Raw genomic sequence first — 13,853 nt, 5'->3', positions numbered from 1 at the left:
TGAGATCTGGGAAGGGTTTGTGCGGCTTATCCGAGGTTACAGGCATTTGAGCACTTGGGACAATGCCGAATTGTGCCAGCAATAGGGGATGGAAACCACGGGAACGTGCAGTCATCCGGGCACTTTAGGGACAGTGACTGGCCCAGCACTGACTGGTCTCCCTGCCCAGGTGTGTCTTGGGTGGCCCCCAATGAGACCCAGTGGTTGTGGCACAAATCCCTGGCCGTGGCTTCCCCCTAGACGGTTGGGCTGGTGCCCCCGGGGCACAGGGGAGAACCTGGCCTAGGTAACAACAATTGCCATCCTCCCCCTCAAGGCCAGGTGGCACCTCTGTCTTCCACTGACAGGATCTTTGTCCCTCCACTGCCCTGGAGGAAGTTACAGTGCACACAGAAGCCCTGAACAGTAGCTGGCAGAGCCCGTCCTCACCGAACACCGAAATGTCTCCAATGAGAAGAGCTGTCCTCGGAAGAGGGTGGCCTTGGACACAATCACCACCTCACAAGAAGGCACCTGCGCATTTATCCAAACAGAGCGCGTGTGTTCACACCTGATGAGTCTACTGATGTATCCTCTTTACTAAAACACGTAGGACACAAGGGAGTGCCCCGAGCGATCTGACCCCCAACCTAGGGGATTCGATACATAAATCGATAGGTCAGACCATGGGGTTCCTGGTGAAAACGCTGTCACCGATTTGGGGAATCACAGTCTAAATCTGTTTTCTCTTGCAAGCACCTATGTTGTTGCTGTGACCTCTGCCTTCCAGGCAGCCAGCCAGCCACCCAAAGAGCCACCTCCATGCTGGTGACACCCCTTGCTGAGCCCCGGGGACCTGTGTCAAAAGAGGGGGTGAGCGAGATTATTAGAGCAGATCAGGAGGGGCGGAGTGCCGGAGGAGATCGTTGAGAGGCCATGACCACTGGCTGGCCTGTGAGCTGGACCCCAGCCATCACCCCATCCCCTGTCCGTGGATATGGGTCTGCGTGCTGCCCCCAGAAGCCACCCCAAGGACACGGCCTCACGATGCGGGTGATGGAGCCCAGTCACAGCCTCTTCATAAACATTTCAGATCCGTGGGCAGGCGCAGGGGTCTACTCTTCTCGATGTCACCCAAGCCTTGTGTGTAAGTTCCACTTGCTTCTCAAAGTCGCCACCTGCCGTGGGGGAGGGGCCGTGTCCCTCTTCACTTGCCCCTGCACTCCGCGTGTGGGGCCCCTGTCGGATGTCACCCGGGAAGCTCGAGAGCGGGCTGTGGATCGGTTGTGCCCACCCCCTTCAGCGTTCCCGGGCCCTGTCACTGCAGCGTCCCGACACTAGGTTTTCTATTTGTCAGAACGTTTAATGTCGAGAATCTCTGTCTTCACTTGAATTTGTTGTGACGTCGGGTATGGTTGCTCAGGAACAGCCTTCACTTCGGACACTTGTACCTCTATTTTGAATGCACTTTTGAAAGAAATCGGCTTTCTGAGGAACAAGTAGGGTTGGGATTACGTATGTAAATTGTATGTGTTTCTGTTCTAGGAAGAACTCCAAGCAATAGTAAAAAAAGCGTTCACATAATTTTAGAGGTGAGTTATTTTCATTTATTCATATGTGATCACATACGTAGAAAAATCCCAAATACGCCGAAGGCACATTTGACTTAGGTATGGTGGCCAACACAACAAGTTAGGTGTTCTCAGACGTTCTGCTGGATTAAAAACAGAAGGCAGTGTGTTTAAAGTTTTTATTTAGCCACACTGTACACTACAGTTGATATGGATAAAATAATTACAATAATATCATGGGACGAGGGAGAGAAACCTGTTAGAAATAGTGGTACCTTCATTGGATTAGGGCCTTTGCCCCGTACATGTTTTAACAAAGCCATGAATTTCAGCAACAAGGGTAGCTGTTAGTGACTACTATTTACCCAAAAAATACAAAGGCACTAATTCAAAAAGAGGCATGTACCTTGATGTTTATAGCAGCATTATCTGCAAAAGCCAAATTATGGAAAGAGCCCAAACGTCCATCGACTGATGAATGGATAGGGTCGGTGGATTTTATCACACACAAAAAAATAATAATAATAAGATGGCGTAAAATGATTTTAAAAAGGAGCTTCACGTGTACAAGTATCCTTCTTCACTCTCCTTTATCCCACTTTGTGAACCCGGCAGTGCGCGAGGCTACCAGGCACCACCTCCTAAGACTTCTGGTGCTGGAAGGGAGGCCCCAGCTCTTCTGAGTTACGGTCTGGAAAAATCTGGTCTCCTTATGCTTTTTCCATGTGGTTAGCTGAAGCTCACTCCGCTCCAACACTCAGGCCAGCAAATCTCCCCTGGCGGCTTTAAAAGTTTTATAAAGTGGAAAATATTTTGCTCCCTTGGACTAAGCAGCAAGAAGGAAAGACGCTGCTGTTATCTTTGGGTGCTGCATTTATTTCCCTGCATATGGTAACCTGTGAAATCAGAGTGAATTTAGGGAGGTTATGATTTGCATTTTGGCCATGTAAAAATAGAAATGCGCGTGCATCGCTTTATTAATACTTTGAGTAAAATATCTTCTCACCGTTGTTATCATGATACCTATTTCTCTGCATTTCATCATCTTCTCCAAAATGTGGCGTTTTTTTCACAGAAGTAAGAAGCAGAAAAACAATTCAGTTTCCTGCTGCCGAGAAACTGAGGACCGAAAGCAGCTGAGGATAGAAAGCCGGGCCACCTGCACGCGTCCCCACCAACACCAAACACAGGGACACATCAACAACTCTCCCCACCACAGCTCGTGGGTACTGATGTCTTCTCTCTCTGCCCCACACGGCTCTGTGGCTCACGGGAGAGCTGTGCACACCCCGAGGATGAGGTGGTCCCGACTGATGATGCGCTGTGACTCTAGGCTGAGATGCGATTTTCATCATGTCTGATTGTTTTCCAACCAAACGAAAACTTGCCAGGGTTATGAAAACTGTCCTGAGCAACTGCCTTCCTTTCAGCACACCGAGGTTTATCTCGTTTAATTTACCTTTTGGCCCCAAAAGGATAATTTTATTTTCCCGAAGGTCACTCCCCGAACTTGCCAGTGTGCAGTGGTGACAGCAGATCAGAGATAATAGGAACAATGGCATATTCACTCAGGTTTTGACTCGGTTTTTATTAATATTATTTTACTTTGAGGAGCACGTCCCGTGGAGGAAGGTTGGCTGTGACACGTGGGTATCCGCAATTGCTTTGCCAGGCGACAGCAGGCTGATGCAGAGCGGGACGGATCGAGGTAGGTGGGAAGGAAAACTGTACTGAAAACAATTTTGCAGGAGACAAGCTTCAAAACTAGAATGTATTTTCTGGGAAACTTTGGAGCCTGGTTAAATAATGAACAGTAAAGAACTTGGAAATGTATATGTATATTTCCATCCAATTTTACAACATTTTGTTCAAGTAATATGTTTATATCCCAAAATAATTTTTAGTAAGAGGCATTTTGTCCAGGTCCGTATGTCCAATGTAAATGAACCACAAGCAATTTGCTAGGGAAGGTGAACACAGAACACTGAGATAATTCAGCCAAAAAAGTTCCATCCCATATAGCCCTGCTTCAGGGAGGCCAAAATATATAAATAAATAAGTGTCCCAAACTTCTATAAGTTGATTTTAATATTTTTAAAACAAATACATACCACTCAGAACTTCTAGACAGTGTCTTAACTAAGTTGTTTATCAGTGGTACGAGGAACATCAAACTCACATTTCGGTAAATATAGTCTAATCATTAATTATTAACAAAGATATAAAATACATTCTTGGTGTTTATTCTCTTCGCTTCATCAAACATAACCCTTCTATATAAATTGCGGGGGAGGGGGGGGTGGTTTCTCTCACGAAGTACATCTGAGGTATCTGCACTCAGACTTTCCAGCACCACCCGGCGGATTCCTGCACAAAGCATGTCAGCTCATTGTGCGCCTAAGGGAAACACGCTGAGAGCCATGGTTTTCCAAGGTTGTGCACCTTGCAGTCTTGGTGGAGGCAGCCAGAGAGGCATGCTGGCTCTTCCTCAGTTCTACCCCCGAAGCAGCGCAGTGAGCAACCCTGCAGGTCAGCCACAGACGGCCACAAATGGACACAGATGGACGCAGTCCAGCCACAGACAGAAACAAATGGATGCAGACGGACTCAGACCAGCCACAGATGGCCACAAATGGACGCAGACGGACGCAGACCAGCCACAGATGGCCACAAATGGACGCAGACGGACGCAGTCCAGCCGCAGATGGCCACAAATGGACGCAGATGGACGCAGTCCAGCCGCAGATGGCCACAAATGGATGCAGATGGACGCAGACCAGCTGCAGATGGCCACAAATGGACGCAGATGGACGCAGTCCAGCCACCAATGGACACAAATGGACGCAGACAGATGCAGTCCAGCCGCAGATGGATGCAGTCCAGCCGCAGATGGCCACAAATGGACGCAGACGGATGCAGACCAGCTGCAGATGGACACAAATGGATGCAGACAGACGCAGTCCAGCCACTGATGGCCACAAATGGACGCAGATGGATGCAGTCCAGCCACAGATGGACACAAATGGACGCAGACGGATGCAGTCCAGCCGCAGATGGCCACAAATGGACGCAGACGGACGCAGACCAGCTGCAGATGGCCACAAATGGACGCAGATGGACGCAGTCCAGCCACCAATGGACACAAATGGACGCAGACAGATGCAGTCCAGCCGCAGATGGACGCAGACCAGCCACAGATGGCTACAAATGGACGCAGACGGACGCAGTCCAGCCGCAGATGGCCACAAATGGACGCAGATGGACGCAGTCCAGCCACCAATGGACACAAATGGACGCAGACAGATGCAGTCCAGCCGCAGATGGATGCAGTCCAGCCGCAGATGGCCACAAATGGACGCAGACAGACGCAGTCCAGCCGCAGATGGCCATAAATGGATGCAGACGGATGCAGACCAGCTGCAGATGGACACAAATGGATGCAGACAGACGCAGTCCAGCCACTGATGGCCACAAATGGACGCAGATGGATGCAGTCCAGCCACAGATGGACACAAATGGACGCAGACGGATGCAGTCCAGCCGCAGATGGCCACAAATGGACACAGATGGACGCAGACCAGCTGCAGATGGCCACAAATGGATGCAGACAGATGCAGCCCAGCCACCAATGGACGCAGACGGATGCAGTCCAGACGCAGATGGACACAAATGGACACAGATGGATGCAGTCCAGCCGCAGATGGCCACAAATGGACGCAGACAGACGCAGTCCAGCCGTAGATGGCCAAAAATGGACGCAGACAGATGCAGTCCAGCCACAGATGTCCACAAATGGACGCAGATGGACGCAGTCCAGCCGCAGATGGCCACAAATGGACGCAGACGGACGCAGTCCAGCCGCAGATGGCCACAAATGGATGCAGACGGATGCAGACCAGCTGCAGATGGCCACAAATGGATGCAGACAGATGCAGCCCAGCCACCAATGGACGCAGACGGATGCAGTCCAGACGCAGATGGACACAAATGGACACAGATGGATGCAGTCCAGCCGCAGATGGCCACAAATGGACGCAGACAGACGCAGTCCAGCCGTAGATGGCCAAAAATGGACGCAGACGGATGCAGTCCAGCCACAGATGGCCACAAATGGACGCAGATGGACGCAGTCCAGCCGCAGATGGCCACAAATGGACGCAGATGGACGCAGTCCAGCCACAGATGGCCACAAATGGACGCAGATGGACGCAGTCCAGCCGCAGATGGCCACAAATGGACGCAGACAGATGCAGACCAGCTGCAGATGGACACAAATGGATGCAGACAGACGCAGATGGATGCAGACCAGCTGCAGATGGACACAAATGGACGCAGTTGGATGCAGACCAACCACAGACAGACACAAATGGACACAGATGGACACAGACCAGCTATAGATGGACACAAATGGACGCAGATGGACGCAGACCAGCCCCAGACAGACGCAGAAAATCCACCCTGCAGCAGCTCCCATGCCCTTCTCAAGTGCGCCTGGAATATTTTCCAGGATGCATCCCACGCTAGCTCACAAAACAAGTGCTACTAAACCAAACAAGGTTAAATCATCCCAAGTATTTTGTCTAAACACAAGGGATAACACTCAAGGGAAGTTGGGAAACTCACAAACACATTGAAATTAAACAACATGTTCCTGAAGAACCATTGAATCAAAGAAGAAATCGAAAGGAAAATTAGAAAATATCTTGAAACAAGCAAAAATGAACTCACAACACACCAAACTTACAGGGTGCAGCAAAAGCAATGCTAAGAGGAGAGTTTATAATGATAAATGCTCATTAAAAAAAGAAGAAAAATCAGGGCGCCTGCGTGGTTCAGTTGGTTGAGCCTCAGACTTCAGCTCAGGTCATGATTTCACAGCTCATGAGTTTGAGCCCTGCACTGGGCTCTGTGCTGACAGCTCAGAGCCTGGAGCCTGCTTAGGATTCTGTGTCTCCCTCTCTCTCTGCCCCTCCCTCAGTTGTGTTCTCTCTCTCTCTCTCTCTCTCTCTGAAAAATGAATAAATGTAAAAAAAAGAAAATTCTTGAATAAATAACCTACCTTTATACCTCAATGAACTAGAAACAGAAGAACTAAGACTTAAGTCAGCAAAAGGAAGGGAATAATGAAGACTAAAGCAGAAATAAATGAAATACATGATAGAAAAGCAAAAGAAAAAATAAATTGTTTTTTCGAAAAGATAAACAAAACTGGTAAGCGCTCAGCTTGACTAGCCAAGAAAAGAAGACTTGCAAAGATAGAACAATCCTAAAATTCAAGTGAAACCACGAAAAAAAAAAAAAACCACCAAAAACAAAACAAAAAAAAAACACAAAAAGCCAAAGCAACTTTGAAAATTAAAATTCCCAACTTCAAAACTTGTCCAAAACTACAGTAACCAAAATAGTGTGGTGTTTTGTAAACAGGCACACAGGCTGGCAGATCAGAACAGAAACACCAAAAAACTTGTGCCTATGCGGTCGGCTAATGTCCAGCAAAGGCACCAGCAACACATCATGGGAAGCAGACACCTTATCAGTCTACAGCGCTATGAAAACTGGACATCCAAACCCAGAAGGAAGAAATCAGACCTTTTATTACCATACAAAACATTGACTCAAAATACATGAAATACTTGAATGTAAGACCTGAAACCATAAAATGCCTAAGAGAAAGCATGAGGGAAAGACTTCTTGACGGGTCTTGGCGATGATTTCTTGGATATGAACCAAAGGCACAGGCAACAGCAGCAAAAGTAAACAAATGGACCACATCACACCAGAAAGCTGCACGGCAGAGGAAGACATCAACCAAATGAAAAGCAACCTTTTCATGGAGAAAATATTTGCAAACCATGTACCTGGTAAGGTTGAATATCTAAACTACATGGGAAATTCCCACAATGCAATAGCAAAAACCAAACCAAACAAAAAAAACAAGCCTTACAAAATGAGCAAAAGATTGAACGGATATTTCTCCTAAAAAGGACATACAGAATGCCAACAGGTATAGGAAAAGGGGTCCAACGTCACTAATCTTCAGGGAGATGGAAATCGACCCACGGTGAAATATAACTGCACACCAAGTAAGATGGTTGTTATTTTAAAAAATAAGCGACAAGTGTCAGCGAGGATGTGGAGAAGAGGGACCCTCTTACACTGCTGGTGGGAAGGCAAACTGGTGCAGTCGCTGTAGAAGCCAGGGTGGTGGCTCCCCAAAAAGTTAAAGATAAAACTACCGCATGATCCCCAAACCCCACTTCGTGTTTATTTACCCAGAGGTACTGAAATCCGGGTCTTGAAAAGACATCCACGCTCTTGGTTCGTGGCAGCTTTATTCACAAGACCCGTGGATGGAGACGACGTGGTAAATACGTACAATAGAATATTATTCAGCCTTAAAAATAAGGGACTGCTGTCGTTTGCAACACGGATGGACCCTGAGGACACCGTACCAAGTGAAATGACACGACCTCCTTCCACCTCTTCACTCTCAAACGCTCTGCGTCCTTATTTTTAGGATGCATCTCTTGGAAGAGCAAACAGATTTTGCCTTCTTATGAAGCTGAGAATTTCCAACTTTTAATCTGAGTACGAACTCGGAGTATATAGGATGCTTTCTTCTTCATTTCCTTCATTTCTTCTTTCGAATGAATCAGATTTTTTAGTCCTTCTATCTTCCGTCCATTAGGTTACAGTTGGAGGTCACATGGCCACAGACACGGCTTTTTTTCAGTGGTTCCGCAGGCCCCGGGCACTGCCTCCACGTGCGTCTCAGGTTCCACAGACCTTCCGGCACCCCACCCCCCGTCTCCCACCTCCACCCCCTGTACCCTCCATGCGCCTGTCTCCAACGCTTTAGCTCCGCGCATATTTTAAACTGAATGATGCCCCTTTCATTTTGAATACTCCTTCCGATTTACCAACATGCGTAACCTTTCTGGTGTGTTATTTCTTCTACGGGCCACTTTCCCCTCTCTTTTCCTCTTCCTGAGAAACTCCTTTTGTAATTCCTTCACGCAGATCTGCTGGTGACAAATCCTACCAGTTTTTACTCTTCTAAAGCGTCTCTGTCCCTGAAGGACATCTTTATCAGCTGTAGAATTCTACATGGGCACCTGTCTCCTCCGGGTACCTTGAAGACACCTCCCAGTTCTTGTGTTTGGCGTGGTTCCTGGTCATTCTTGTCATAGCTCCTTTGAGGATGATCCGAGTCATTTTCTTTTCTGTCTGCTTTTAAGATTTTCTCTCCATCTTTGGTTTTCGGTGGTCTTCCTGTGAAGTGACTAGTGGCCTTCCCTTCTGCCCACCCTGCTCGACGGCTGCAGGCTCAATCTATGGCTTGATGCCATTTAGTTTGATTTCGGAAAAATCTCAGCCAGTGTTTCTTGCTTCTAGCTCGGCTACTACCTCATTCTGTCTCCTCTGGTTCTAGAACTCGGTTTGGCTCCCACATCACAGCGTCACAGACGCCCACCTGTCCTTTGAGATTTCTGCTCTCTTCTCTGTTTTACACGTGACCTGCTGTTACATCCACCTGCTGAGTGTTAAATGTCAGCCAACCTGGTTTTTAATTCTAGAATGTCCTTTTGATTCTTTATAGATTGCAGGGACCGGATTGAATTGGCTACATTTTCTTCTGCTTCCTTGAACACACTGCTTTGATGTATTCCACTGTCCCCAGCTGAGGTCACCTAGAGGTCTGTTTCCCTTATTTGACTTTCAGTCATCGTGCCTCCTTGGTTGCTCTGGCCTGGTGCTTTTTCTCGAATGCTTGACACCGGTGAGAAAATAGAAGAAGCTCTGACATATGTTATCTTCGTCTGAAAAAGATTGCATTTTCTCCTTGACCCTCTTCTAAGTCTCGAGAGGCCCAGGCATTTCCCCAGCGCCCTCTTTCCAGCGTGGCCCCTCCACGACCCACACGAGCCACTACTTCTGGTTCTCATCACGTGAAGGAACAGTCTTTATGTTTTCTTCAGTCATTTTCAGGTGAATCTTCTGTATCCAAAAGCACGCCCGCTAGTTAGGGTGACACAAAGATCGTTTTATTGTTCACGATCAAAGATAAGAAGATACAGAAAACCCCCCGACCCACAAACAGACTTAAACCAGAAGCCACCCTTGAAATAATCTAATAACTAGAGATCCACCAAGATTAAATGCCACAAACACCCATGTACCCACCACTCCACACACCTCTACTGAATGTCATTTTGTAATATTGCTTTGGGGTTTTATTTTTGAAAAAAGCATTACAGATGTAACTTAAGCCTCAAAATTTCTCCTCCCTGGAAAGGGTAATAAAAATTGCATGTACACGTACAAATACATTATTAGATGCAGATGTAACTTTGATGAAAGGTCCTGAAAGAGAACCCCCAAATCCTGTAACGGAGTACAACTGTGTATTATCTAACTCCGACTATGACGAAGTAGGACACAAAGCAGGCAATTCAAGTGACTTTTGCATGAGAAATACTGAACGGTGTTGTATGTAGGAAATGATTTTCTCGTTTCCTGTTACCGGCTCGAATATGATCACACGGACTTTGGGCTCTGCTTCCAAGGACCACATGTATTTTTCTTGCCGCCATCTGTAAAAGATCCGGGGAAAATAAAAATAAATATTAGGCATCGTTCTTGTTATTATTCCGAGGATTAATAGGACTAAGACTTTTGTTCTCTTAGCACAGAACACTGTTCCAGGCCTGAGGTCCAGGTTGTTGGAAGAGAACACGGCCCGTCACTCCACGTGACGACGCCTGTGAAATAATTTACTAGAGAAAATGTGGCAGCTGTGTAGGAAGTACCAAATAGTGTGGGACAGTTTCATGCTCAGAATATGTAAGAACGTGATCATCAGAAACGACAGAAGAAAGTCCCGGATATGCTAAATCTTCACGTGTTAGGAGAACAACACCAAGAAATGTCCACTGTACTGACCCTGGGTTTCTAAAGTTCATGCGCATTTTTGAATTGCTCTGGCGCTGACAATCAGCAGTTAAGAAACAAATTGCACCACTTCCCAAGCATACTTGCAATTTGCAAAACTTGGAAGTCCAAGAAACAGAGCAGTCGTAAAGGCACAGGGCGTCCACCGGGGCGGGGATTCATCAGCCCGGAGAGGAGTCACCCCTGGCAAGATGGCCCTGTTCCGAAGCCTCCAAACAGGGACGTGACCGAGGTCCCAAAGGCTTAATAACCTCGACGGTCACACAGGAGTCAGGGTCAGGCTGGGCCCTGAGCCGCTGTCCCTGCACAGCGAGTGGGCAAGGCTTTGGCGGGACCAGGAAGCCCAGAGCGGTTGGCGCTCAGGTGACGGGATCCACAGACGGTGTGTGTGTTTCCTCCGAAGTGCGGAGTCTTTCCTGATTCTTCCGTCTCCTGCGGGATCCCAACCGGAAATATTTAGTCTGTCCTGCATTACGTCCGGGCCACGTTGTGCTTCAATCGCCAGAATCGCTGGGCTGTGAGCCGTCCTACCTGCGGGATGGGGAAGACAAGCCACCACTCCTCCCGCTGGCGGTTCCCTCGTGACCACGGTTCTCCAGTCAGAGAACACGGACGTGTTACCAGCCTGGAAGAATTCATCTTTCCCCGAGGAAGTCCGGCCAGTATTTATGCTGCATAACCCCTGCTCTGGCTGAGATCTCTTCAGGTCAGAGCGGACAGCCTTCCCTGAGGGTTAATGGTCTCCCGTCCACACAGTGGCCAGACGCGCAGAAAAGAATCTAACCTGCCGGGAGAGGTCCGGCCTGGGTCCTCGGGTCCGAGGACGTGGTCTGTGTTTGGGCCTTGGGCTGGCCAGGCGGTAAACAGGGTGACGGGGCCGCGGGCCTGTGCGCCTCAGCCGCGTGGACGGTCAATCACGCCCACGTAACGGAGCCCCAGGAAGAACTGAGCGCGGCTGACTGGTTGACAACCAGGGGCGGCAGGATGCTGGCAGAGCCCGGGGGCCTCAGGAGAGGGCACTGGAGGCCCCACCGCGGTCCTGCTCCTGGACTCCCCCCGGCTCGCCCCCCCACCCCGACCCTCGGCTGGGTTGCCTCTGTGTTTCCCCCTGCGATTAGCTGTGGCCGTGTCTAGATCAGTTTCCACGTGGCCCGTGGCTCTTCAGCGGATTTCTGAACCTGAGGCCAGACCTACCTTGGGTTGGAGTCCAGAGCGAGGGCGGCCTCAGAGTGTGTGCTTCTGACTTCTCACCGACTGACCCCCCGGCGCCAGGGCAAGGCTTTGGAAGCCCGGTCACTCCACCACGCCTACCACCCTCCGTGCGCCAGCGGCCTTCGAGTCTGCGCAGCGGCCTCCTGGGGCCTCGTCGTGAGGACGCCCCACCCCCCCGCAGACAGGCGGCCTCTGGGGTCAGCCCCCTCCGCCCTCCGCACTCCGCTCAGGCGGGAGCCTCCCTGCCGTCTCCTGGTGAAGCTGCCTCAGGATCGCTGCATCCTGCTTCCCGTCGGGGGAGCCGCAGCCACCCGAAGCGCGCAGCCGTCATTTCTCCGCTGTCCCCAAACCTCCATCCTGTCGGCGAAGCCACTCGCGTCGCCCTGAACAGACACCGCCCCGGACCCCCACCTGCGTGTCCTGTTTGTTCTTCTCCAAACACCGTGAAGTACAAGTGACACGCGAGCTCTGCTCACGTGGACTGCCAGCTCCCAGACAGACAGGCGGGCACCGGACACGCGAGGGGCGGCTGCGAGGACCAAAGGACGGGGCCTGCCCTCCCCAGAGTGCGCAGACAGGGACAGAAGTAACAGGTGAGGAGAGGTCTCTTGTCTGTGATAAACCTGAGGCCGGCCCGGAGGAACAGCCAGGCAGACGACCTGGGAGGCGAGAAGGACGTGGGGTGGGAGCCACGTGTGCCGGGACCCTGGTGGGGGTGGGGGTGTCTCAGACGCTCAGCAAACTCACACAGGCCGTCTTCTGAACGTAGGAGAACAAAGCGATCGACTGACTTGAAACCTGAAGGTGGGGGTGGAGGGGGACGAGGGCAGGGGCGCAGGGGCTGCCGAGGGGGAGAGGGTGTCTTGAAGGGACAATTCGTGCATCGAAATCTGGCGTCAGGGCGAATGGCAGGGTCTCCTCAATCCCAGTGACGCTCTCTGGACTCACGCAGACCAGGTTGGGCTCCTTCGAGTGGACTTTTGTAAGAAGCTGCCAAGCGAACCCAATGAAACCATTTTGGCTCTAGTTTTACTGTCAGTATGCAAATTAGCCACTCTGATCACTGACTTTGTCTTGGGAGACCTTGGCTTAGAGCTCAAAGAAGTGTCTCGGCAGCGAGGGCGATCTTTCGGGCGAAATCCAAGGAAGAAACGCTGCTCCTGACCCCAGAATCCACCCTGCCCTGCGGGCGTGAGGCCCCGGGCGACTGAGTCTGAGTCTGTCCCCGTGACACAGGAGCCCAGGAAGTCTGTGCGCAGGTGACGGGCACACGGCCGGCTGTGAGCAGTGCACGTGTCTGCCCCATTCCCCCGGCCTCTTGCACGACTATGCTCAACGCCCAGGGGCAGGGTCCAAGGGCCACACCGTCCCTTCTCTGATGGAAGAACGGCGGCGTTTCTCCGGGGCCAGGACGTTCCCTGAAGGTGGGAGGGAATGTCGATGACGACCTTCCAGGGAAAGGAGCGTCGTGTGGGTGCTCAGGAGCAGGCGGCAGGGGCGCACGCAGCCGGGAAGCTGGCCGTGACACCTGAGGGCCGGAGGGCGGAGCCCCCGCAGGAGCCCCATGGGGTAGGTTTCGCTCAAAGGGGCCGCGGTGACCCTGGCACAGAACGGGACTGGGTCAGAGCGTCCACTTGGCTCATCATGAGGAATCCTCTCTGAGGGTCTCGGGGGGGATGGCAACGCAGGGGGGCGTGGGAATGGGCGCTCGTCTCGTGCTCGCAGGCACGTGACCTCGCCCTGTACCCTACTCGCCCTCGCCATGCGCCACCTCGGTGACAGAACACGCTGAGAGCTCCCTGGCCCCCCGGGCCCCAGCAGACAGGTGCACCGTGGACGAGCAGGTGCTCAGAGGCGGGCCAGCGGGGCCCGCGTCTGCTCCGGGCTTTTGCCCTCATCTCTTGGCGCCCGGTGCGTTACACCCTCCCAAAGCTTCACGTCTTGCGGGGCGGAATACACACCCCTCATGGGCGCCCCTGGCAGTACATCCCGTTCTCTCTTCGTGGGTCTGTGCGTCCCCATCCGTGCGCGGAGCCGGCGTGCTCGAAAAACTCTGTGCCCCCCACAGCCCCACGGCCGCTTCCTGCGTAGACAGCCAGGCGCGGCCAGGGCCGGCTCGCCGTGCCCACGATGGAGCCA

At 51.2% G+C, this 13,853-nt stretch overlaps 1 protein-coding gene across 1 annotated transcript in view; it reads right to left on the bottom strand.

Moving 5' to 3' along the window:
- Positions 1-9,761: 9,761 nt before the first annotated feature.
- The window catches only part of WDR27 (WD repeat domain 27), a 176,729-nt gene continuing 172,637 nt past the window's right edge, over positions 9,762-13,853 (bottom strand). Inside the window, exon 25 of the mRNA XM_053904259.1 lies at positions 9,762-10,144. Coding sequence (XP_053760234.1) covers positions 10,004-10,144 — 141 coding nt within the window. The 3' untranslated portion in view covers positions 9,762-10,003. The remainder of the gene's footprint in view (positions 10,145-13,853) is intronic.

The sequence above is a fragment of the Panthera pardus genome, unplaced genomic scaffold, assembly GCF_024362965.1.
Source record: "Panthera pardus isolate Hobbes unplaced genomic scaffold, ASM2436296v1 HiC_scaffold_17, whole genome shotgun sequence".
Lineage (NCBI taxonomy): Eukaryota > Metazoa > Chordata > Mammalia > Carnivora > Felidae > Panthera > Panthera pardus.
This window is presented reverse-complemented; position numbering and strand designations above follow the sequence as displayed.